At 28.4% G+C, this 25,823-nt stretch overlaps 1 protein-coding gene across 1 annotated transcript in view; it reads right to left on the reverse strand.

Moving 5' to 3' along the window:
* Positions 1–25,823, reverse strand: part of LOC112685731 (lachesin-like) — a 149,986-nt gene that overhangs the window by 56,973 nt on the left and 67,190 nt on the right. Inside the window, exons 3-5 of the mRNA XM_025557696.1 lie at positions 18,733–18,842; positions 13,018–13,203; positions 12,032–12,224 (exon numbers count right to left, since the gene is read on the reverse strand). Of these exons, the coding sequence (XP_025413481.1) occupies positions 12,032–12,224; positions 13,018–13,203; positions 18,733–18,842 (489 nt within the window). The remainder of the gene's footprint in view (positions 1–12,031; positions 12,225–13,017; positions 13,204–18,732; positions 18,843–25,823) is intronic.

Here is a 25,823-nt window from a genome sequence, read left to right on the forward strand (position 1 = left end):
AACATTTTATCATTTTTTAACTAGTCATTTTTCAATTTTCAATCTGATAATTCAAAATAAATCAAAATTCGAATTTTAGATGCTTAAAAAAATCGTACCTATGTATTTTTAATATTTTTCAACTGCTATTATAACAATATATTAGGAGCTTTGTATTAAATTTTTTTTACTCAACGAATTTTTTTTTTAAGGTTATATTAAACACTAAACTTTTTTTTTAAAAATGCCTGTTTTTCCTGCTTTAAAAAATTACTGGAAAGAATATTTTTTTTTTTTTAGCGAATCAGTTAAAATAATTACTAGTACTCCAAAAGTTACAATCGGGCCAATTTTATCAAGTACAGAAAATGAGTCTAGCTCATCATTTGGCACATCTTTATCCATGAATTCGATTATTGATCATGATCTGTATGTAGAATCGGACGAATCAATCAATACAATAGCTTCAGAGTAATATATTATACGCCTTTATATTTAATTTTTAATATATTATAGTTTAAAAAATTAAATGAATTGTTTTTAGAAAACTAGAAGGAAGAAGAATTGTCGATATTTTGTATTTTATAAGTCAAATAAAAAAAAACATGATATTGCATTCGGTTGCTCTTTTATTTTTTATTATTTATTTTTATTTTCTTACAGATTAACTTAAAATTAATGCATTATTTTTTCATTTATCCCAAGTTAATTTTGATTTTCAAGACCAGAAAAAATATTTATTTAAAATACCGCGTATATCGTTATTGTTTGTTCGATAACAAATTAATGGAATTTAGAAAAATATCAAAAATAAAATCTACAGGTTCCGAAGAATTTTGTATTTTTATTTTTAGATAAGAACATTATATTAATCACGGTATTGACTAGGGGTCACGTTTTTGTACGTGAATATGAATGTACGTGTTCACGTATACCGTGATCACGTGAATGAATCAAAATAAATCACGAATGGTTAATACACGGCAATCAACAAAAGCTTAATCACGTGAGCACGTATCTGAATCATATTCACGTGATCACGTGAATTAATATATTCACGTGAACTGGCATTAATCAAAAATTTGATTGTATAAAAAATAATAAAAAATAATTATTTATAAAATATAAAGAGTTTGTTAATTTTGTTAATGATACCTACATGGTAGTCATATATTGCATTACAAAAACCGATTTTAGGTACTATTTATTTTGTTTATTTTATTTGAAAATGTATTTATAATTTTATTGATTAGCTTCATGATCTTTTATTGAACTCTGTAGTGCCTGTCGCATGTGACTTATCTAGTTGTTGGATAAGTAGTTGTGTGCCGGGAAATCTTTATGTGCTCGTGGTAATTCACGGCGTCCGGTTGTGAAAATAGAACTCACACACTGATACCATCATTTTGATTGAACGTTACAAGTTACAATTGTACAATATAAAATCGTAAACAATTATCATAAATACGAATAAAAATTCCTATATGTATGTAATGAAATCCCTTTTCATGACTTTATTGATTTTTATACCAAAATCGAAAATTGTTGCGCTAAATATATTTTTGAGTGTAGATGGGCATCACGTGGATGCAAGACCACTATTATATTATAAAAAAATAATTAAAAATTATAAATAAGATATCTTTTTCGTTCATTATTTTGTTTATCTATTTATTATAATTTCTTAGATTAATATTTATTTATACATAATTTATTATTACATAATCTATTTATTATAATATTTTAGATAATTATTTATTTGTACATTATTTGTTATAATATTATCTATTTGCTTAAATTTGTTTCACGAAGTTTTATGTATATTAATTAATATTAAATTATTTACGTCATAATTTAAAACATAAGTTATGAATATTATTTACTAAACATAGGTATCTAGACAGTTGTACTTAATATCAGGCCTAGTTTATCCATAGTCAATATATACGAGGACCGATGGCGACAAACATGATTATGTAAATTCACGTATTCACGTGATTATATAAATTCACGGATTCACGTGAATAAAATTATAAATACACGTGCAATTTTAAGCAACGGGTTTTATAAATTAAACCTTAATTTCACGTGAGCACGTGAAAACGTATACACGTGAAATAGGGAGCTCTAGTATTGACTAATAGGTTTAATTAACTAAATAGGTCTTGGGAAAAGTAGTTGACCATCTAAAGATTATTACCTAAGTAATAATATCCATTTCGTCCATGAATTACATAATTATGAATTGCATTGTCATGAAAAGTGGCTATCTATGTATATTACATAAATAGGCCCATATTATCATTGGTTAAAGAATAAAATTATTATTATTAGAATTATTCCATAATCGATGGAATTTTAAATTTGTGTACCCCTACAACCTAGTGTCTAGGATTAGCACTGCCTATACACAACGCTGATCAATGATAACTCTACTCTATAATATATACCGTTTTCTATGTGTATGACTATGTATAGTGCATAATTTTTAAGTGTTGATTGCAACGTTATAGAAGTCATACAATTGAACATGGACAATAAATATCCAAGTAAGTTCTATTAATCTCAGAAATATTTTTAGTATGATGAAATAGTGAATTAATTAATTTAGGTAATATATTGATATATTATTAATAGCAGACAAAAAAGTTGAGATGATTCCCTTATTGAAATTTAATAGATATCTTGATTGACCCTATCCATTGTATTGTCTTATTTGTTTTTATTTTATTTAAGTCAATAAATATTACAAATTTATTTAATGTTTTATATCTATTGTATCATCTATATAATTTTATAGTAACATTTTCGGCTGCAGTAATTCTTTTTAGTTTTCATACTATTATTGAACATTAAAAATAATATTTTTTAATTGTATTTTTCAAATGTAATTTATATGAAAAATGAATAAAATACCATATTTTTTTATCGTAAATCTGACATTTGTGTACATTAAAACAATTCCAATGAAGAAATGTAAATTTTTCTAGTCAGGTTAGGGTTAAATAAAAAATATTCTAAAATTAGATTTATTATGCATTTTCATTATCTTTTTAATTTAATAAATATAATTAAGATTTGCTGTAAATTTATATATATATATATATATATATACTAGCTGACTCAACAAACATTGTTTTGTCATATAAATTATTTCTAGAGAATATTTCGCTAGAAAAAAATAACTAATTTAATATAAGTATGTAAGGATGTGGTATATAAGTGGAAGAGGTATGGAGTGCTGTGAACGGTGAAAAAATATAAAAATGAAGAAACATTAAACATTAATTTTTTTTAATAATTTATTAAAATTGATCCCTTAAATTTATATATATATATATATATATATATATATACTAGCTGTCCCGACACGGCGTTGCCCGCGTATTAGTTGGTTTTTTAGCATTTTCGTAGGCCATGTATTAGTATTATTATGTATGAGAAAATTTAAAAGTAATAGGTAAAGTAACTAAAAGTTGAAATTAAGTACAAACCAAAATATATATTTTCTGAATTTACATTTTATTCATCTTATATTAAATTATTGTTTGTAATCAGTGACCTACTTACAAAATATACTATATACATTAAAAACATACAAAAATAAATTAAATTATTAAAACTAAAAATTATCTAAGTACTACTTTGTGTACAACATTCCTGGTTAACCTGTCTTTCGCTAACACGAAGAGATTTGATGGTTTTCCTACACGTGAGCAGGCAACATATAGCTGTCCATGTGAGAAACATGTGTTTTCCAAATCCAAACCGCAAATAGACATTGTTTGGCCTTGAGATTTATTTATAGTCATCGCAAAAGCTAAACAAATCGGAAATTGGAGCCTTTTAAACGGTATTGAAGATTCCGACGCTATCAGTGGAATACGTGGCAACAGGACGATATCTCCTTTAAATTTTCCCGACAAAATTGTTGCTTCAAGAATATTTTCGGTCAATATTTTCAATGCTGAATGTGCTGTTCGTCCACCATCTAACAAAGTTGCAGCAATGCTCGACGATGCAATTGCCAAAGCAATTTTCTGTTGGGAACGTGTCTTTGCAAGAATTAATGATATTAAGAATGTCTTATCTGTTCCACCTGGTGCGTCTAAGAAAAAAAACCCACCTTGGTCAGCATTATCCGATTATAAATATTTTTTTGTTCGGCTGTCAGTAATGGCTCATTATTCACAATAATTGTAGCTAAATCGACGTCATTGTACTGTTTTTCTCGTTTCAAATCAGTGTTAACTAAGTCGGCAGCCGGGCGATCAGGTGATGACATTCCATAATGACTAAGTGGCAAATTTGAAATTAAAATACATAAATCTTCGATCAACACTAATGCTTCATTATACATCTCTGGTGTGAAATCTAAATTTGGACATTGATTTGTTCGTCTAATTCGATGCAGTATATCTTCAGTCATATAATTTTTATATTTTTCCCACAGAGTCGATGATTGTGTTGGAAAACATGTTGTCAAAATTATTGCAAATAGTTGACGAATATTATTCGGTGTGGATGTCAACGCTGCATCAGCAAGTGTCAAGTCCCAATGATTATCTGCTTCCAGTAGTTGCAACTCGCAACATGCATCTTGATATGTATTGAACACTCGATCGTTCACTGTTCGCAAATATTCGAAAGATGTTGGTCCGGGAATATTCACCAGCAATAAACGCAAAAAGAAGCATTCACGTTGTTTAGGATGTACAGTGTAAAGTCGTCCCAATGTCTTAGCTTAAAATATGCCTGGGATCGATGGATGTGGTTTTCCTTGCTTACGGGGCTCCCACTTTTTCCCTATTTTATTCCATGTAAAATAGCGTGGAACATCGGTATATAATAATGTTTTTGCAAATTGGCCGAATACATCAGATTTTTGACAATGTAAAGAATTCAGTTAGTGTCGTTTTCGGTGTCTCAAATGCTCTTTGGAGAATATTTTCTTCGGTAAAATATACTCGTTGACCGTTTTCAAGATGTACTGCAAGATGCTGGACAGAAGGTTCTCTTTCATGTATGGGAAAACTGAAAATACGCCAGATAGCTTCGCTGCTGCTTATATATCTACCCATTTGGTATCTTGCTATTTCGTCATTTTTGTTTATATCTTGTATTTCAAATACAGCCAAATCACTACCTTTGTTAACATATTTACAAATGTACTTCATGGATTTGACGGAACTGCAAAACTCGACATTAATATGAGCCTTATATGCTTTTGACAGCAATGGTGAGTACGGAACTACCCACCGATTATCAATTTCAACTTCATTTATAGAATTCGGCTTTCGCATGGTAAATGTGTGACCACCATGCTCAGGGTCTCTGCGGCGATACAATGGATAACCATCCTATATATTATGGAGATAATTCTCGGAACAATTCATATCTACACGCCGCCGACGATAAAACACATACAATAGAAAAAAGGTCAGATTACAGGTAGCTATATAGATACTGTCGCGGTCGGTCACGGGAAAACCCGAAATACACCATGCAATTATACACATTTATTAAAAAGTTAATTAAAATATTTAAAATATTAAAAAATTTGAAAAAAAACTATCCTATATTTTAAGTTGGACCAAATTACACACGGTGTAAAAAATTTCATCAAAATCGGTCCAGTAGTTTCGGAGATTATCGCGAACATACATCGTGACACGAAATTTTTATATATATAGATATCGCTGATTATGAAAATATTAGTAAAAAAACAATATCAATCCCTTAATGCAACAGAGTGTACAATATTTTTTGTTATCCCATCTTTCGCCAACACAATCTGGACGATTCGAGAGCACACCACGTATAATTGTCGGAGTGAAAAACATTATGTGCTCAAATTTCAGCCGCAGACAGTCATCGTTTGGCCTTGAGACTTATTGATAGTCATTGCAAATGCCAATCTAATTGGAAATTGAAGGCGTTTAAATTGTATTGGCACATCTATGTATAATAGGGATTCACGGTAATAATATATTTTCACCTCGGAATTCGCCATTTAAAATGATGGCTTTGATAACATTTTTCATTAATATTTAATGACTAATCGCATACCGTTGCACAACCGTGGTGGGTTCAAATTACGAAGCAAAATAACCGAAGATCCAACCTTCAGTTATAAATTATGCGGTGGCATGCCTGGCAAATCCATTGAGTTTAAAAACTCTGTTGGATAATTTACAACCTCAGTAGCATCGCAAACTGTATCAATAGATTTGTATAACATCAAGTCTCTTGATAACAAATGTTGTATCTTGAGATTCAATTCGTTGACGTTTAAATTTTTTACTGCTAAAATTGCTATTTTTGCTAGCCACTCATGATTTGTGTTTTTTTTGTGTAAATTTGGAAATATCTGGTCAATGAGAGCATCTTGCGAATCTATGATTGTGCAGAAATCGGTCGGTTATTGTATCCATCCCGTTTCATCTGTAGTAACTTTCCCATCACCGACATCTAACAATTGTTTTGAGAATCTTCCACACGCAGCTTTTTTTGATTGTATCGAAATCGTTCGCTCTTTATCTTTACATACATGTCGATCATGAATTGTTGAAAAAGCTCACGACATCGTAGAATAACGTTGTACTGATCGCATCTAAGCATCGACCGAAGTGCATAATTTGACTTCGAACTAACATTCTCATTTGTTTTGGTACCTGTTGCGGGATCATGTTGTTAAATATTTATACAATACCCGTCATTTAATACCAAAAATAAAAAGAATAGTTTTTAATAGTTTTTTAATAATATCATTTAATAATTCATTTTCAATTGCGCAGTTATCGACCGGGTCAAAAATAATTAAATTAATCTACGATGTATAAACAATAGCACTTAGGAGTTTAAAAAATAAATAAGAACCTATTTGCAGACTTAACAAATGTATATACAAAATTTCATTAAAATTTGTCTAGCCGTTTTGGAGGAGTATGGTCACAAACACTAAGACACGAGATTTTTATCTGCTGTAAATTTATATATATATATATATCTATCGCTTATATCAACGCTTAATGTAATTTTTTTTTTAATTAACTTAACTTATTAATTGAAGTTAAGTTAACAAAATGTTTTAACTTAGTTGTTGTGATTCTCATGTGAATTAACTTAATTTTTAACTTAATTGAAAGTGGACTCAATTAACTTAACTGAGTTAAAAAATATCATTAACTTTCCTAGGTTTTCTGGATACATCCGTTTACTAAATTATGTGTTTACAGTTATTATTACGACAAAATTCCGCATGTAAGTATTGATCAATAAATCGCTATGTAATGAGACGCCGCATTTACGATATTTTGTTATTACGTTAAACGGAATAATTTTTGTCTTATGCGAGCTCAAATGATTAAACGCGGTGCCGGAGACGTGTCTATCGGTCAATTTAGTTGTCAGTATAACGCAAGGGTTGGAAATTAATGTATATGGCGGTTCAGATAATTTTGAAAAAATATTTTGACGGCCAGAAAAAACTTAAACCTAATTTTATCAGTAATGTATATTTTTTTTTTTATTAAAAACATATTTTAAGACATACGATTTAATATTTAATTATTTATAATCATAATAAAAAAATTGTATACTTAAGTTTAATGAGAGATTTTCATTTCTTTTCTTGAGCTAATTTTTTAAAATCTGCTACTCTTGGAGAACAACTGATGAGCAAAGTGATTTCAAGGTGTTGATCAGTTAATCTTGAATGGTATTTATTTTTTAAAATGTTATTTTGGAGAACGGAGTAAACTAGCAAAATATTTTTGGCAGTCCATTTATTTCCCTACTGCTGCCCGGATATGGCCCGCGGGCCGCCTATTGCCGACCACTGGTATAACCATAGCTGTAAAGAATACTTTTAAAAAGTATTTAAATAAATACTCAAATACATTTTTTTCAAGTATTTAAAATACTTCTCAAATACTTTAATTCTATAGTATTTCAAATACTACTCAAATACTTTAAAAAAGTCTTTGGAATACTTTTCAAATACTTTTGTAAAAAAATATTTGGAGTAATTAGACCATGGTAAACTAACATTTTGTAGAGAAATAGTCGAAAGGGATACATTATGCCGTTCTGAATCACTTTCATCATCGGTATTTTTGCTAGAATTACTCTTATTATAACTTGAAGTAATTGTAGTAGCCAGTAGGTTATAGGTTGTGAGAAAATCTATGTTATTCTTCTAATCCCGTATAACCAGACTGATATCGTATCTAGTAATAACAGTTACCTATCTAATAATAAAAAAGGAAATTTTGTTATTGAATATTTATTTTTAGAAACATGGTTTTCACAAACCTTCGAGTTTTGAATATAGATGGCAATATTTTTCTAACCAAATATTTTGAATAAAAATAAAATGTTCGAAAAAAAAACAAAATATTCAATACAAATTAGTATTCAATAGAAAAAAAAAGTATTTAAAATACCATTGAAAATACTTCGTTATGAAAATATTTTAAAAAATTATTCAATACTTAAAAAAGTATTTAAATATTTTTATTCAAATATTTTACAGCACTGGATATAACGCATCGAAATAATGATAACGCTGGGGTACTGCGCATAAAAAAAACGTACATGTTTGCTAGGCCTATGATTTAAAAATAATGTAAGGTTTGACGTAGAAAAAAAAACAAACATTATTTTAAATAATATTATTTACAATTTTCGTTTACGTTTTTTGTACGTTTGTTATTTATTGTTAATCTTTATTTATGTTTAATAATGATGATATACTATATTTATTGATATTCAATTATTTTCGTATTTTGTTAATTTATTTCGGTTTATTTTTTTTCATTTTATCCGTCATAACGTTATAAATAACGTTTTGAAGCCCTGGTTATATATAATTATATACTTAGACTCACAAGAAAAAAAACTTATTGTATTATGTATTATTAGCATACAAATCCAAAAAGAATCAAATTCAATTTTAAAATTAAATCTATATAATATATATAAATTTTTTTTTAAAAAAAAATATTATATATTATTTTATTCTGTTTAATATTGTATATTTTATGTGTAACTATTTTTTTCATTATATAACTTTAATTCCATTATCAAAAAGAATACTAAACAAGAAAATAATATTATTCTTTATGCAAAACTGCATATTTCAAAATATGCCATAGACACAAAGAGGAAAATAGAAAATAATTATAATATGATTCATTTTTTTCTGGAAAAAAAAAGTTACCATATACATTATATGATTAAAAATCGCAATACATTACGAGTATCTTGGATACTTATGCATTTAGACAATGTACTGCAATAAAAAGTAAATATATAGTAACACGCATATTGAACAGATAAAAATAAAATAATATTTCTTTTTTGTTTTTCGTAAACAGCAATATGGTATGACAACATTATAAACACTTGTAATTTTTTTCATTATTCCATTATTGATTTTATATCGCATAAGAAAACACGTTTTCGTTTCCTATAACCGACTAGATACCTATCGTAATACTTATTATCTGTATTCAATATTCGTGATATAACGGTGCTTGAAATAGTTTGAATATAGTACTATCTACAAGACCAAGTGTTTCAGAAAGATTCTGGTAGATAACAATAGGACGTTGTGAGTTCGATTAAGATCAGAAGGAATTTTAGAAAAGAAAAAAAATAGAAAATCACGACAAATGTTAATGATGACATTGAGTTATTTTTTTTCACCCTCAAACATTGTCGAGGGGTAAAAATGTCCAAGCCGTCTGATCCATACTTTTGCCTTATCTCGGTTGCATCACAGTCCATTGTTTTTGCCAACTGGCGATATATATTTTTTTCTTTTTTTTTGTTTCCGTGCATTTCAATAAGCCTTTGAAGAATGAAACGAGTGGGGGAAGAAACTTTTATCTGAAGTTTAAAACTGGGATTAAGAGGTATCGATTTTTTTCTTCTTATTTTTATTTTTTACATTCATTTTCAAACTAGAGTTTCGAATATAGTTCGAATATAGTTAGTTTTTTATTTTTTATTTTTTATTAGATGCGCAAAGGAGAAAATCATGTCTGGTGCCAATGAAGTAATGACAATGGGACTATTGTGGCCACGTCAAGTCGGAACTGCCATTCGCAAAAACGTACGTTTTTGACAGGAACAACAGCGACGGTTGGGCGAGGCGATGGTAGGTAACGGCTAGAGCTGCTTGTTAGTGTCGAAGAGTTTGACATAGCTGATGCACAGGGACTCAAAGTTCGTCCATTAGAGTAGGACGACGAAAAAAGCACTGCCTCTGCTACACCGATATCATAATAATTTTTTTGGCCCCTCGAAACCATTTTGCATTATGAACATATTTTCGATTGTCCATAGCCAAACGGAACGAACCCAGCCGAGCTGCATCCAATACGCAGTTCGCCGGATGAAATATAATCATCGATGAACCATTAATTAATTTCACACGTATTGGGTTTGTAATTAACAACAGCTATAATTAGTATACGTAAAGAAGATATTATGGAATATTTCAACGATATTATTCTAATCAGTTCGTTTTATACGACGTAATCTTGTTAGGTCGTGATTACATAAGCAAAATATTTTATACAAACGAAATGTTTCGCATTAGTTAGTAAGTTTTTATTTATTTTTTCTCCAAACAGTCTTTCTATTTAAAAAAAAAATTAATTTTGTTTTATGATTTTATGATTTGCACGCACACACAAATAACATTCTATTAGTGTCGGTGATTTGGTTTTTCCGAATGTGAATTTTAAGAAGTGTTTGGAAGAACGTCGTTGGTAAACACACGTTTGTCGCATCATTTGTGAACGACACGCGAACGTCACTGGCTTTTTTCAAGTAGAACGTGAACGAAGTATATACTTTTGATGAAGTTGAACGATTTTAGGGGCATTTAAATTTATTTACCATTTGAAAAATACACGTGTAAATAATAAATATTGACTATAATATGTTTAAGTATAGGTTTTAAACAAAAAGTAAAATATACCTAATACATTTTGTTAAGGTCCAATTTATACAGAAGCAGGTTCATTACGGTAATTCGTATGTATAAAATAAAAAAAATTAAATAAACCTGATAATTTTTTCATATACTTGAACGTCGACGTATTCACTTTAATAAAAAAATGAACATGAACGTGAACGAGTTTTTTGCGCACTGGAAGTGAACGTGAACGAGTTTAATTATTAAATGAATCTTCCAAACTCTGGTTTTAAGGATATCTACATAATACATCGGATAGTTCAATGATTTTGATGCATTTTTGACGATCGACATTCGTGGTATTATTTATTTTACGACAAAATGCATCGGAACACGTGCAAGTTTTGGAAAGCTTTGAGATATAACATTTGAAAACAAAACACGTACACTAAGTGAAAAATCTAAATATTTTGGACAAAACGACACGCCAACACACGGTTCTCGTGTAGCAAAAACAAATAGAATGATATGCTAAGTAAACCATATCAATTTAGAATACTATTTCAATATACTGTCTCCTCGAGATAAACCATGAATCCACAAATATAATGATTTTAATATTAGTTGTAATAATATTGTATTTTCCGTAAAATCTTTAACTACACGCGATAAGCGTACACACAAGAACAGTTATAGTTTAACCGAGTTTTGGTTTAAAATTGATGAATACGTCACTAAAATACTTGCGTTAAATAAATAAATTTTTACAATGATATGGTTGATTCCAAACGTCATAAGTTTAAAAGTAGTTTATAGGATTTCAAAATCGTCAAGAATACTCGTATTTGAATGAATATGAAATAAACATACAAACACAGACAAATATGACATCACATCACACGCATAAATCTGCTTTTAAGTTTGAAACCTTTTTACTGTTCCCCTTTTCATATTGAATTATCAGTTTCAATATTCCTGAGTATAACATTTTAATTATTTCACAACCAAATACTATAAACAAATGTGTAGTTATATAAAGCGTTTATCGGAATAAAAATTATTATATTTTACAGAGGAAAAAAAAACTTTACTTATAAATAACGAATAGTATATAAAACCAACCTTTTGTTTTGGTGCTAGAGGCGTCTTTGATTACTATTTCTCTACCGTCTTCTCGTCTCCATAAAACATGCGGTTTCGGGTAGCCTTTGGCTCTGCATGTTAATTTCACAGTTCCTCCTTCGGGCACCATTACGTCTCCCGAGGTGTCTTCATAAATAATATCCGGTGGTATTACCACGTCCAAATAGCCCATCTAATGCGCATAAATAAATGTTAAATGATTTTTGTGTCATGATTTTAATTTTGGGAAAAGATTGTACTGTCAATCGTGATAATAGAATTCTATGCATCACAATGTTCCTGTTCATTGGTCCGTGGGGAAATATTTTGCTTACGGTTCTGCTTTCATCAAAAATTACATTTTATTTATTTCAAAATGTATGATATATTAGTAAAGAAAGAATAATAAATAACGAAAAAAAAACTTATCAGAAGAGTTAATAATAATACATTTTATATACTCGTATATATATTTTTATCAAATCGTTTTCTCCGACAGCTAGTAGTGTGAATAAACCAAGTGTAAAGATTAGCAATTTTAATGAAATCTTTCCATGCAACGAGAAAAATTATTATTTTGAAGCTCGAAAATAAGTAGAAATAATGTTAATTTCGATTTGCCCCATCACTACGCAGTATTAAACCAAAGCCATTACATAGAATCCGGAAGTTATTATATTTGTTTTATTTCGAAAAAAAATAACGAACTCGATATCTAAGCTAAAAGTTATTAAAGAAATAAATATATATAACTAACCTTTTCTGATGCATAGAAAAAATATAGCTTTCACTATTGAAATTTATTTTAGATTCATTAAAATCAACAGTGTTGAAACATGTCCGTGAAATACCGATGCAAATGGTTTGGTATTTATTTATTTATATATTTTTATAACTTAAACTAAAAATGAGTGAAAGCTTCGGTATTTACATTATAATACACTTGTTCCAAACTCTCTATACAATAATTCGTAAACATAGATTACCTGGCTTATCATTGGATCAGTGTTGATCTGACACATATACTGACCACGGTCTTCTTCTTGAACATTTTTTATATGTAAATTCCACGTAGAATCGTCGATATGTGATACAGACACACGGGAATTGTGCGTAATGACATGATCATGTATAGCTTGAATTGCTTTTGTATCAGCTTTCACCCAACCGACCTGAAAAATAAATACGCACATCCGTTAAGGATAAACAAAACATTTATAAACAATATTTGAAACGTAGGTACATAAAAAAAGTATACATATATAGATTATAATAAATAAATGCTTAGCATTGGAGTATTATTATATTTGTAAAGTACAATAGATTTCGAATAATTAAAAATTCATCGTCAGGTAAATTATTATTATTATTTGTTTACGAGTACAACTGATGATGAATTTTAATTCCAAACCAGTAGTACTTCACATATTTAAAACTCTAGGCCAATAGTTTATCTATTTGTTTATTTATATATTAATTTACGAATTTTAACCATTTACTATGAAAAACTACAAAATTTTAGTACCATATCATTAAGGTTTATAGAAATATCTATGAAATTTAATTTACATATTTAGTTTAATATACATTTATTGAATTTCGATTACACATCAAAGAAATTAATATATGTTATATTTATTTTTTAAGAATGAAACCAAAACACTACAATATAGAAATAAAAAAGACGAAACCAATGAATAAAATAAAACCAATAAAACCAAGTCTAAGAAAAACTTTTGAAAATATTGTGGCTAAATTTGAAGCCATTGAGTCTTAGAAGTCTTAGAAACTTGAAGAACAATTGGTACGTCTTTTGTCAAACAAAACTTTGAACAACCATTAAAATTGACCAAACGGTTCACGAAGTAGAAAGGAAATTTAAACAGATTGATACCATCATTTATAGGAATGATTGAAAGTAACATGCAATATGACTTTGAAATTAGGAAATCGTAGTTATACAGAATTTTAACGCAACATATAATGAAAATTATAGACGTTTTGTGCAATGTGGACAAAAACTTATACGAAACACCTTATCAATATTATACTTTATTTATTTATTTTTCCTTCGGTATCAATTATTATACATTGAAAAATGTTCATCAAAGTTGACGGCAACAAGTTATTTTGATTATCGTAGGTAGTTATAACACACACGTGTACACGTGTTATTTTCAATTTTCAATACCGAATATAAATCTCAAGAAAATCAATTTCCTAACTAACTTATTGAGCAACATAAAAGTTTATATAGTAAAGTTAATAATAGGTTGATATTTTTAATTAGTAAACGTATTTCAATTTACAGGTTTTACAATTCACGGAAAATAACAAATACCATGTATAGTAGTATACCATGTATACAACTATGTATACATACAATAATAAGCTTATTTAAATATAGCTTTTTCACGATGTGTTGATATGATATTAAACCAAAGAGTAATATTTTTTACTATTAATTACTTAACCTAATGCAATATGAATTGAAATTAAAATCATTAGTATATTTATTTATGCATATATAAAGTAAAAATTGATAATAACACACAACTTATATTTTCAATATAAGTACCTAATTTAAACAATAATTATAAAAATGTCCAGGTAACGATTGAACATAAAGTTACGATTGCTTTTTTTTCTGATATATATTTGAAAACAACACATCAACTACCAAAAATAAGTATTTTTTTTTTTTTACATTTTTCAATAGTATTATAAATAGAGATTCATACTGTAGAATAGTTTTTGAATAGCCACGTCATTAAGGTAATCACGAAGGACACGCAATCTGTCATTTTTAAGTGATTTCATATCCACCCTCGCACGCTCTAACAAAACACTTTTTTTTGTACAACTTTTTGCTTATAATTTTATTTTTTTGTTTTCAACTGTTTTCAATTAGCTTAATAATTTATAAAATGTAGTAAGCACGGGCAGATGCATTTGATTTTTATGATCAACAGTGAAATGATTAAATTTGACATAATAATTGGCGACCAAATAATAATATTTATTACAACAGTTATCATAAAATAAAATAGACTTAAAGATTATGGTCCTAAAGGACCTAAAGGCTTAAACGAAAAACGTAGAACATGACTTATTTATGTGGTCCTAATAAAATCATCAAACCAAACGAATCGAATTTTGACGAACATTTAAACGTTAATGGTATAACCCTAATTACAGACGATGCATTATAATTATTTAAATCTATGGATTTGAAATACTCTAATCATTAGAGTCCAATACATCGTTAATCCATAATCAGTTGTGGCGCAATAAGTTGAATTATTCTGTGGTATAACAGAAGATAAAGTCAAAAAACTATTCACTTACACTGGTTCGGATAATTACTATTACAGCTTTGTGTCTTAATTTCTACGTACAGTCGAAACACATTGACGATGTGGTTATGGTAATGCGATTAAAAAATGATCTCGTGTTCATATAACGGTCCGGGGTAAGAATATCATATTATATTCTGAATATTTAAGATGACCGAAAGAAATAATTTAATATTATACCTCTGAAATGAAGTTTTTATCGATGATAATACGGTAACCGTTGGTTAGCGAAATTATTAAAAATGTAGTCGTCTCAATCGAATCGGTATTTACTTTTGAAAACAAGACGCACTCAATTCGAGGACACTTGACGATCTGAATTTGCCATCAAACCTAAGTAAGCCTTTCCACTTTACATCCGTAGTGCCGGGTGCGTTATTTTATATCAATTTAACGAAACGTTTGAATATAGTCGTTGCCATAAAAGTATCATAAATCACTCGCCGCCAGTCGCCCTCGAATTGCTTTTCCGGTTGTATCTTTGCAATGGTTTATACGTTCAAATGTACACCAATGGCCACCCTTTCCTATCGTGCACACACGTGTGGCTATTTTGGTATTCAAGGAAGCTAGCGTGGAATTTCGTATCCGGATGTATTCCAATCGTTTGCCATGCAAAACAGGCTCACCCTGAAATAATAATAACTACCTGGTCTCCACAATAATATTTGCAATCCACCGTTATATTACACGTGTTACTTGTCCCGCTTTATTATTGGTTTACCGCTTCTCTTTCTCACTTTCTCACTCTCTCTCTCTCTTTTTCTTTCTCTCTCTCTCGCCCTCTCTCTTTCCCTTTCTCTCGTCTCTATCACTATCTCGCCCTCCCTTCTTTTGTTACACTGCAGTCTCAGAGTTCTCTCTATATGTACTTTTGTAGCACGCAAAATCACTTTTCAACCACCAATTGTTACCCTACTAAGTGAATAACTCGGAAAAACGTTTTCATACCACTTGTAATAATATACGATATACCATTTTCTTTTATAGTGTAAATATTTACCATTCCCTTATTCTGTACTATTATCGGAATCGGCCATTATATTTAATATTTACACATTATACGCGCCTTATACTCACGTGACCATTCTCTGAAAGTTTGTCTATTACAATCAATTATAACACATAGTTTTCATCTATGGGCTTGCTTTCGACCACTAACTTGGTCACATAATGAATATTTAATAGAGATATTTGTTTTGTAACAAATATTTTTGCATTTTATCCAAAAGTCAAATAATAAATAATAATATTCATGAAATTTCAATTCTCAGAATTTTATCAGGAAAGAATTATTTTTCAATGGACAAATGTAAATTACGCCCGGTATTTTTCAGGTATAACGTTTTGTGTAGTAAATTGCGCTCTGTATTTTTCAGGTACAAATTTTTGTATAGTAAATTGCGCCCAATAGAAATATTATTTTTGTGATAGTCATTTAGCATTACCCATGAGGAAGCGGTTATCACTGTTTCCCAAAAATGTTTTTTAGTTTACTTGAGATGAATAAACTAATTAATAAAAATACGAAAATTAATTTTTTTTTTAATATCATGGTAGTAATAAGATATAGTTTTTTTTAATATTTTTTGTTAGGTTAAAAATTTTAATAATAAAAAATACTGTTAAAAGTTATCTGCATAGTAATGAGACATCATATTTTACATATTCAGGACTCATAATAGTGCTTTCATTATATTGTTGAATAATTTGGTGATTTGAAATTTATAAGCTTCATTTATACTATTAATTTTTATATAAATTTCAGATTGTAACTCTAATATTTTATTCATAAAATTATAAATATGAGGATGAGGTGTGTAAAAGCATTTATTAAAATAACTGTGGAAAGATTCACAAGCATTAGTTATCCGAGTTAATGTTGCGGAAGCTGTTGACCAAATATTCGGAGTAAAGTCAGCGAATAAATTTTATTCAATAAAATATAGCAAGAAAATTGTTTAAGTCGATTATCTTCAGGCGTTGTAGGTATTAATTCATAGTTAAAATAATCGCAAACATTTTTTGGCTCTAAAAATACTAAGTAATGATGAATTTAAGGTCACTTAGATAGTAGATACTATGGGGGCAATTTACAAGTATAATATTTTTTCTACCTACTTAATGTGGGCGCAATTTAAAAAGGCCCTTTTCAACATTATATACGTATAGTATAAAACTCAATATTTATGGATTAAATTTTTTTAGCTGAATAATTTTTCAAGATTTCAATGATTTCCATAAGAATTCAGATTAAACTAAAAAAAATATCGCAATTCCTTTGAGTTTGAAATTTGATGTACAATGATTATGTATATATATAGATTTATGTAGGTAGATTGAAATACAATTGAGTTTCTATTTAGAATTACAACAAAAAATGTTAATCTTATATAATTTCAACTCAAAAATAAAACCATCGCGATAATCATTCCTTGACTAACATTTACACTCCTTGAGCACTTAAAATATAAAATTATTTTTACGCTAATACGCATTTTACAATACACTGAATTTTTCTCAGAATAGCTCTTCATCACTTCAAGGATATCATTAGTTTTAACTTTGAAGAAACCGATCATTTTAGTTTCCCGAGTAACTTTACCAGACTCTTTCCTCGTTAAGGTTTCTATTATTGTAAATCAGTTTAAAATGTGTACGAAATTCGAGATAGGTATATACTGTAGACACTTTAAATTAAAACAATCTGTGAGCACATTTACGAATAATTAAAAATTATGCACATTTGTATTTTGCGAAATACAATAAATTTTGAATGAAATGATATCTTTAATAGTATATTGAATTATTTACTATAAATTTGAATTTTATGTACAAGTGTCACACATGTTACACACGTGTTTCAAATTATTTAGATTCCAATGCCATAATAGTAACAATGAATTCAAATTGCATGGCACGAAAAATTCCAACTAGTTGATTACACAACGATTATTTCTTTAATACGAATTCATCTGTAAATGCGGCACAAAAGAAATAAATATTTTCAATCGATATTAAGAAGAATTTGAGAAATAAATGATCGAAAACCATAATATGGTATATGCCATATTATGGCATTTATTGTGCATGCAGTATTTAATGGGACTTATTAATTTTACTTTAAATGACTCGAGAACGTTAAAGGAATATATCTAACTAAACATCTACATGAATCTTCTAAGAATAGCTACTAGAGCTTGCAACCGTATATGTCGCCACTCGCAAAACTTACCATTAGTTACTGAAATCTAAAGAATTCCGGTTGAAACATACGCCTACTTTTACAGAACGATACGATTTGGAAATAATATTATACGATAACAGTAAAACGAATAGACTCACCCTATAACCACCTAGGCTGTGGACGTAACACGTGAACATTGCTTCTCGGCCGACGGGCACGGTAATGTTACCGATAGGTTCCGTGAACTTTGGTTGATATCCATAACAACCTGTGAAATGTAATCATTGTTCATTAGTTTCACATTATCTGGATAGAAACGTTTTGCAAAATATTTTCCATTAGAATCTATTGATAAAAATCTCTAAAAATGCAAACCTAAAATCTGTGTGCGAAATGTTAGTGTATCGTGGAGCGATTGCAAAAAATATTTTCTCAATAATAAATCAGCGACATTGCGCTTGGTGTTAAATAACCCGTTGTTTATAATTTGTGATCGTCACTACCAAAATTATATGCTCATTGAACATTGTCGCCTAAATGTTTAGACCGTTTACTACTGTTGATACTCGATAACAAAGAATTATGAACAGGAAAATATTTCCCACTTATTAAATTGTTATCATTCGAGTCGATATAAAAATATAAAATGCATGGAAGTATCTGATTGTTAAATTATTTATTATACTAGTAAAACGCTATTAAATAGAAGTTTATTACGTTAACGGTATGTGTAAATTATAAATAACAGTAACGTACAAAAAGAGAAAAATATAATTTTGTATTAACAGTGTTTTTCATTAACTTATTAATATTCAATTTTTATACACAAGTATACGTTTTATTCATAACGGTTTGAACTATATATATATATATGTTACGGGCAAAGTGGAAAATTCGGACAATGTATACAATGTCCGAGGTATAATGGGCAATGTAAATTGTGAAGTATTTATACAAAATAATCTGCATAATATATTATGTTTTTATTGCAAATTATTAATATTACATTATTATACATAATTAATAATCATCAATATAACATAATATAATATATTAATATTATTTTTTTTCTTATAAAGTATAAATAGTTATCCTTTGGTTAAACACTAATGACATTTTGTGAATGCACTACATATCCCGATAGCGAAACCGATAAATATCTTATCTCATATAATTTTGGTACGGACAATTTTACATTAGTTGTAGTATACTGTCACTCGGTTAATATTGTGCAGTGCTTAAACAAACAAAATGTATTTATTTTCTACATTTTATTTAAAATGGAATAATTTAATGCGAAATGGAATATTGTATTAAATGAAAAAAATGTGAATAATATGTATTTAACCAAATTAAAATACGACGAGTCAATTGAACATATAATTAATATAAAGAATAGTTCCCAAAAATTGAAGCCAAATGATTATAAACTCTTGAAGAAATATGATGTAATAAAAATATCTGAAATTATCAAATTAATTGTTCCAGTAACTGCAGGTAATAATAATTTTTATATTAAATATAATATATTATCATTGATTATATATTAAATTATTATATTATTAAATATTTATAATATATACCTAATCAATGATATTATATACTAATTTAATTATACTCGTTTATATGGTTATTTATATAAGAGTATTACAATTTTTTTTTTAATTAATTAAATTTTAAATATATTTAAAGGTAATGAAATAACATATTATGTGCATAATGTTCAGTTATATGATATTATACATGAAGTTTATTTGTCAATTGGACATGGAGGTAGAAATAGAATGGAACACGAGATTAATAAAAAGTATAAAAATATAACTAGAGATGTAATAATGTTATACTTAAATAATTGCGAATCGCGTAAAAAGAAGGGAAGTACAGCTAAAAAAGGGTTGGTTGTAAAACCAATCATATCTTCTGAAATTAATTCTCGTTGTCAAATTGAATTGATCGACATGCAAGCACAATCAGATGGTGATTTTAAGTTCATATTAGTTTATCAGGATTATCTAACAAAATATATATTGCTCCACCTGTTAAAACACAAACGTGCCAAAGAGGTAGCTTATATATTATTGGACATTTTTACAACTTTTGGCGCTTCTGCAATTTTACAGAGTAATAATGGTAGGGAATTCGCGAATCAAGTTGTAACCGAAATTTGTAAAATGTGGCCAGAACTTAAAATAGTCCATGGTAAATCACTCACAGAGTCAAGGTTCAGTGGAACGAGCTAACCAAGACATCGAAAATATCCTTGCTATTTGGTTACAGGATAACAATACCAACAAATGGAGTGAAGGAATAAAATTTGATCAACTTATGAAGAATCGTGCATTACATCGCGGAATAAAATGCTCACCGTATGAAGCGATGTTTGGTATACAAGCTAAAATAAGACTAAAAAGTACGCTACTACCAAAAAGTATAATATGTAAATTAAAAACTGAAGAATATATTGAAACAGCTATTAATTCTATCGAAAATGTCGACCACATTGCCACCACCTAGAATAATGACGAAATCGGAGCAACAAATAACATAAATAATGAAGAAATCGAAGATGTCGACAGTATAATATAACAATTAAATTAATTTTAATAACTTTATTTAACATTAATTTTAACTTTAGGTGTGCCTTTAAGAATACAATCTATTCACGAAAAAAGAAATCAATCACTCCAAAATTTAAAAATTCAAGCCAATAAAATGAAACAAGTTTCTGAAAGTCGTTTTTGTCGTGGTGAAGTTGTCGAATCAGTAACGGTAAAAATTCCAGATGTTGATAGAGCACGCAGTGATTGTCGCAATATTATTGGAATTATACTTTCAGGTATTTATAAAAATATCTTATCACATTATGCCAAATTATAATAATTTATTTCTTGTAAAATTTCAGTAAATGACGACAATATGTACGAAATTGGTACGACGGAAGGTCGACTTTCAAATTTATACAGTCGAAATCAATTTGTAATTTGCAAGGAGTCATTTTTAAATATTGAAGATGTACCTCAAACAGTAAACATTTCAATGAGAGAGGCTGCCCGTAAATTTTCCAATTTAGGAGGTCAAGGCTACGAACGGTGTACATGTGCGCAAAAGTGTAAAACACGAAAATGTAAGTAAAAAGCAGCAAATAGACTATGTACATCAAAATGCCATTCAAGCAGTACATGTGAAAATAAATAATTTAATTTAATTTAATTTTTATTTTAATTAATTAGTATAAATAAAAATAATAATAATATAAAAATTAATTAATTATTAATTATGTAATTGTTAGAATAAATGTATTTCACAATATTTTAAATGTATAATTTAAGCTAATTTATCATTTATAAGAAAAAAAATAATATTAATATATTATATTATGTTATATTGATGATTATTAATTTTGTATAATAATGTAATATTAATAATTTGCAATAAAAACATAATATATTATGCAGATTATTTTGTATAAATACTTCACAATTTACATTGCCCATTATACCTCGGACATTGTATACATTGTCCGAATTTTCTACTTTGCCCGTAACATATATAATGATCTCAATATCTTTTAATGTACATTTTTATGTTGAAAGTTTCCAGAGAGTAAACAAATAATTGTACAATCAAGGAAAACTTATTATTTATAATCGTAAATTATTTTATTTTCATATCAATAAAAATAAATTTTAAATATAAGGCATTAAAATTATTTTAAAAATAATATGATTTTACGGTTTTACAAATTTTTTTCAGTTTCCATCGAGAAAATGAAAAATCCATAGTTTATTATTTATTTGGCTTTATGTCACTTTGTTACTTTGTTATATTGTGTTCACTCCTCGATTGTAGTTTTGAATGATATTTTACAAAAAAAAATTTTAAAAAAATACTCATCTAAAAACGTGTATAATTATTATAACTACTTAATATTTTTATTTTAGTTTATAGTTTTCATCTTACGATATTACAGCTTTTTCTTATTATATTTTTACCCTCTTACTATTGCTTTACTATTAGAAAGAATATGTATGTACATTTATATTGTACAATTTCAACAATTTATATATATATATATATTTATTTATTAAATAAAGAAACCATTGTAGCATTAAAACTACCTAAAACAATAAATCTTGACAGTATTATAGAAAGAAAATCAGGTTTGTTTTTATAATTCCGAAAAAATATTGTTAAATATTGTAGAAAATATTGTTAGACGGATGAACGCTGGATGAAAAATACAAGTGACATCAAAGGAACCTTATGCAATTGGTTCTTATAGTATCAAACAATAGTATCTCTATACATTTTATACAAAATATGGCTTTAAATCCCGTGGTGTATAAATGGGGAGGGGGGTTTCGGGATATTTTTTCTCGAGAAAGGACCAAATAAAAAAAAAATCAGTTTTAAACGGTCAGAATGAAAAATAAGAATACCAAGAATATTTTAACGTGTGTATAAAATGTAGTATTTGTAACATAAAAATAACCGTTTGATAATCACATGGAATCTATGTTACTATTTACAATTTAATATCATCCCCCTTCCACCATAAAAAAATTGAATATACGCCACTGCGTGGAACAATCATATATTAATTTATGTTTAAAAACCTTTTTAGCAAAATCGCCTCGAACCAGGGAACTCTGTTTACGCTCCGTAACGATAATGAATAATTATTTTTTTATTGAACGCAAATAGGCTTAAGTATAAGTCACAAAAATAGTGCAGTATAACAGTAACATAAAAACACAGTACAGTAAATCTTTAGTATCAAAGGATAAAGGACGGATCTTCATCGGCTCACCTCATCATACGATTATTTTTTTTAAATAGTTTGTTGTGCAATACGGAATGAAAATAATTTATATACTGCGAGTCCAACAAATATGAATCTTTTGTCAATAATTGATATAAAGATTTCTAATTAATAATTACTATCTAATATTAGAATAATTATTATTCTAATGCATTATAATATTATGTAAGAAATATGTGCAAGTAAGAATAATCTTTGCGATGTTTATTAACTTATATATGTGCTATGATTAATTCATATTATTTCATGTCTTAAATTAATACAATTTTTCTTATCATTTATTCAGTGTATTTACATTTAAGTAAAAGAGAATGAACGTTTTGATTAACGTTTTAAAGATTTACAATAAAAAAATAAAAATAAATGGTTAGAGCGTGTTAATAATTATGAATCCTCTATTTTCAGAATTCAGATTGGAGATCTTACTTGGTCGACCCGTATTTTGCTGACTATAGGAATTTGGAAATAAAAATAAGGGTAACAGAAAGGACCCTCTTGATAATTGTTTAAATAAAAGATAAAACTAAACATATACGTTGATGTATTTAAGAGGGATCAATGTTATTGAGTGATTTATAAGATATTTTTTTTTAGATTTTTTTTCCAACACAATAGAATGATGTTCTTTTACGACTTTTAATTAGTACACCAGTATGGAATAATCTCCAACAATTGAAATTAAATCTATCGTACACCAATATCACTCATAAAAAATAATCTTATTTGATTTACTAAACCATTGGAAAATTTATAAACATCTTTTCAAATTCCTGTTTACCAACAACCATGTGAAATGAAATACATTACTTTTAAAGATATTTTACATTGTCAATACGAACAAATATATCTGTCATATCGTAATTGTTGTACAAAAGTATTGATAAATAGTGTTGAAAAAGTTGTAAACAATGCCGATATTTTACCAAAATAATTTTAATTTATGATACAACTACACTTGTTTTAAATAAACATTTATATTTTTTTCCGTACGAGGCATATCAATTACATTTGGAATCTCACTGACTTCAATTATCATTAGGAGGAGACAAAAATCCGAAATAATGAAAATTACCGTCATCCACGTGTTGTAGTCATAGTTTAAAATATTTCGAATTGAACAAATTGGTTTAAACATTTTGAAATCTCCAATGTTTTACCTGGCAACAGCTTTTGTATATTATGTACAATAAACAGAGGATTAATTCCAGATTTTGTGATTCGTTGTCAGTGTTCGAACGTATTCGAAAACTCAGAAGCATAATGAGGATACGTACTTACTATTAAATTGAATTAAGTGGCAAAAGAATGACACTATCGATTAAAAAACCATAGCTGATGAAAAACTTTTTACTAAACCCCTTGTAATTATTTAGAGATGATACTTATAGTTGTCTAGTTTCTTTAATTGTACCTATCATACCATAACACCCACGTTACGTGATTTACAACAACGGCGCGAAATTGATTTAATAAAACCGTTACAATGGACCGTTGTTAAAATGGTTATTTCTATTATTTTCGAAAATTATTATGACGAATTGGTCTTGTACGAGACGAACACGGATGGGGAGAAGAGGCGGCAGATTCAATAGCGACCACGATGGCTTCCTTCTTGTTCCCTCTCTATTGAAGTGAAATATCCGCTGTTGAAATAATTACAAACGTGAATATTTTCACCCTCGATATTATTGATGGCAAATTAATGTCATCATGGTTTTCTAAAATATTAATTTCTATAAAAGCGATATTGTAAAAGAGCTTTGTCGCTGCTCCCTTCTATTGTATTGTCGCATACCTAAAAAGTAAATACGTATATATATATATATATATATATATAGTTTGCGTGGGGCCACTTATGTCTTCTTCATTCAATTATGCAAAACAAGCTGTTTTTCTCTGACAATACATTTTAATATAACAAACGATAAGGTCTCCCATTCAAATCGACACTTAACGTTTTTTTTTTTCCTTATCTTCTAAAATGGAATTTCTTTTGATTATATCTATATACATATTTATACAAACATAAAAAAAAAACAACGCGGTAACAGATTGCAATTGCTTGCGATTGAATTTCGTAAACTTTTCCCTCTTTGTTATGGTAATTTCTTCAAACCGAAGGTTCTCCATAGACACTGTAACGGCAGTTAACGAGTCGGCTGCAATGCACATCCGGTTTATTTACCATCAAAAAATGGTATTTAATTTTTGTAATTCATTTCAAAAACTTTCGTTTTGCAAGTCTTTCCAGGGAGATAAACGCTACGGTAAAACATCTGTTGCCCGGGATAGTACTACTGTGCGCCTGGACGTATGTGCAAGTATATACCGACACCACTAGCTGCGCGATAATATTTTAATACTGAATTGCTATCCCTCGTATTGTACCGATTCGGCGGCGGCGCTGTCGGCGGAACGCAATAGGCT

Source organism: Sipha flava, unplaced genomic scaffold, assembly GCF_003268045.1.
Source record: "Sipha flava isolate LNK unplaced genomic scaffold, YSA_version1 289_pilon_pilon, whole genome shotgun sequence".
Taxonomy (NCBI): domain Eukaryota; kingdom Metazoa; phylum Arthropoda; class Insecta; order Hemiptera; family Aphididae; genus Sipha; species Sipha flava.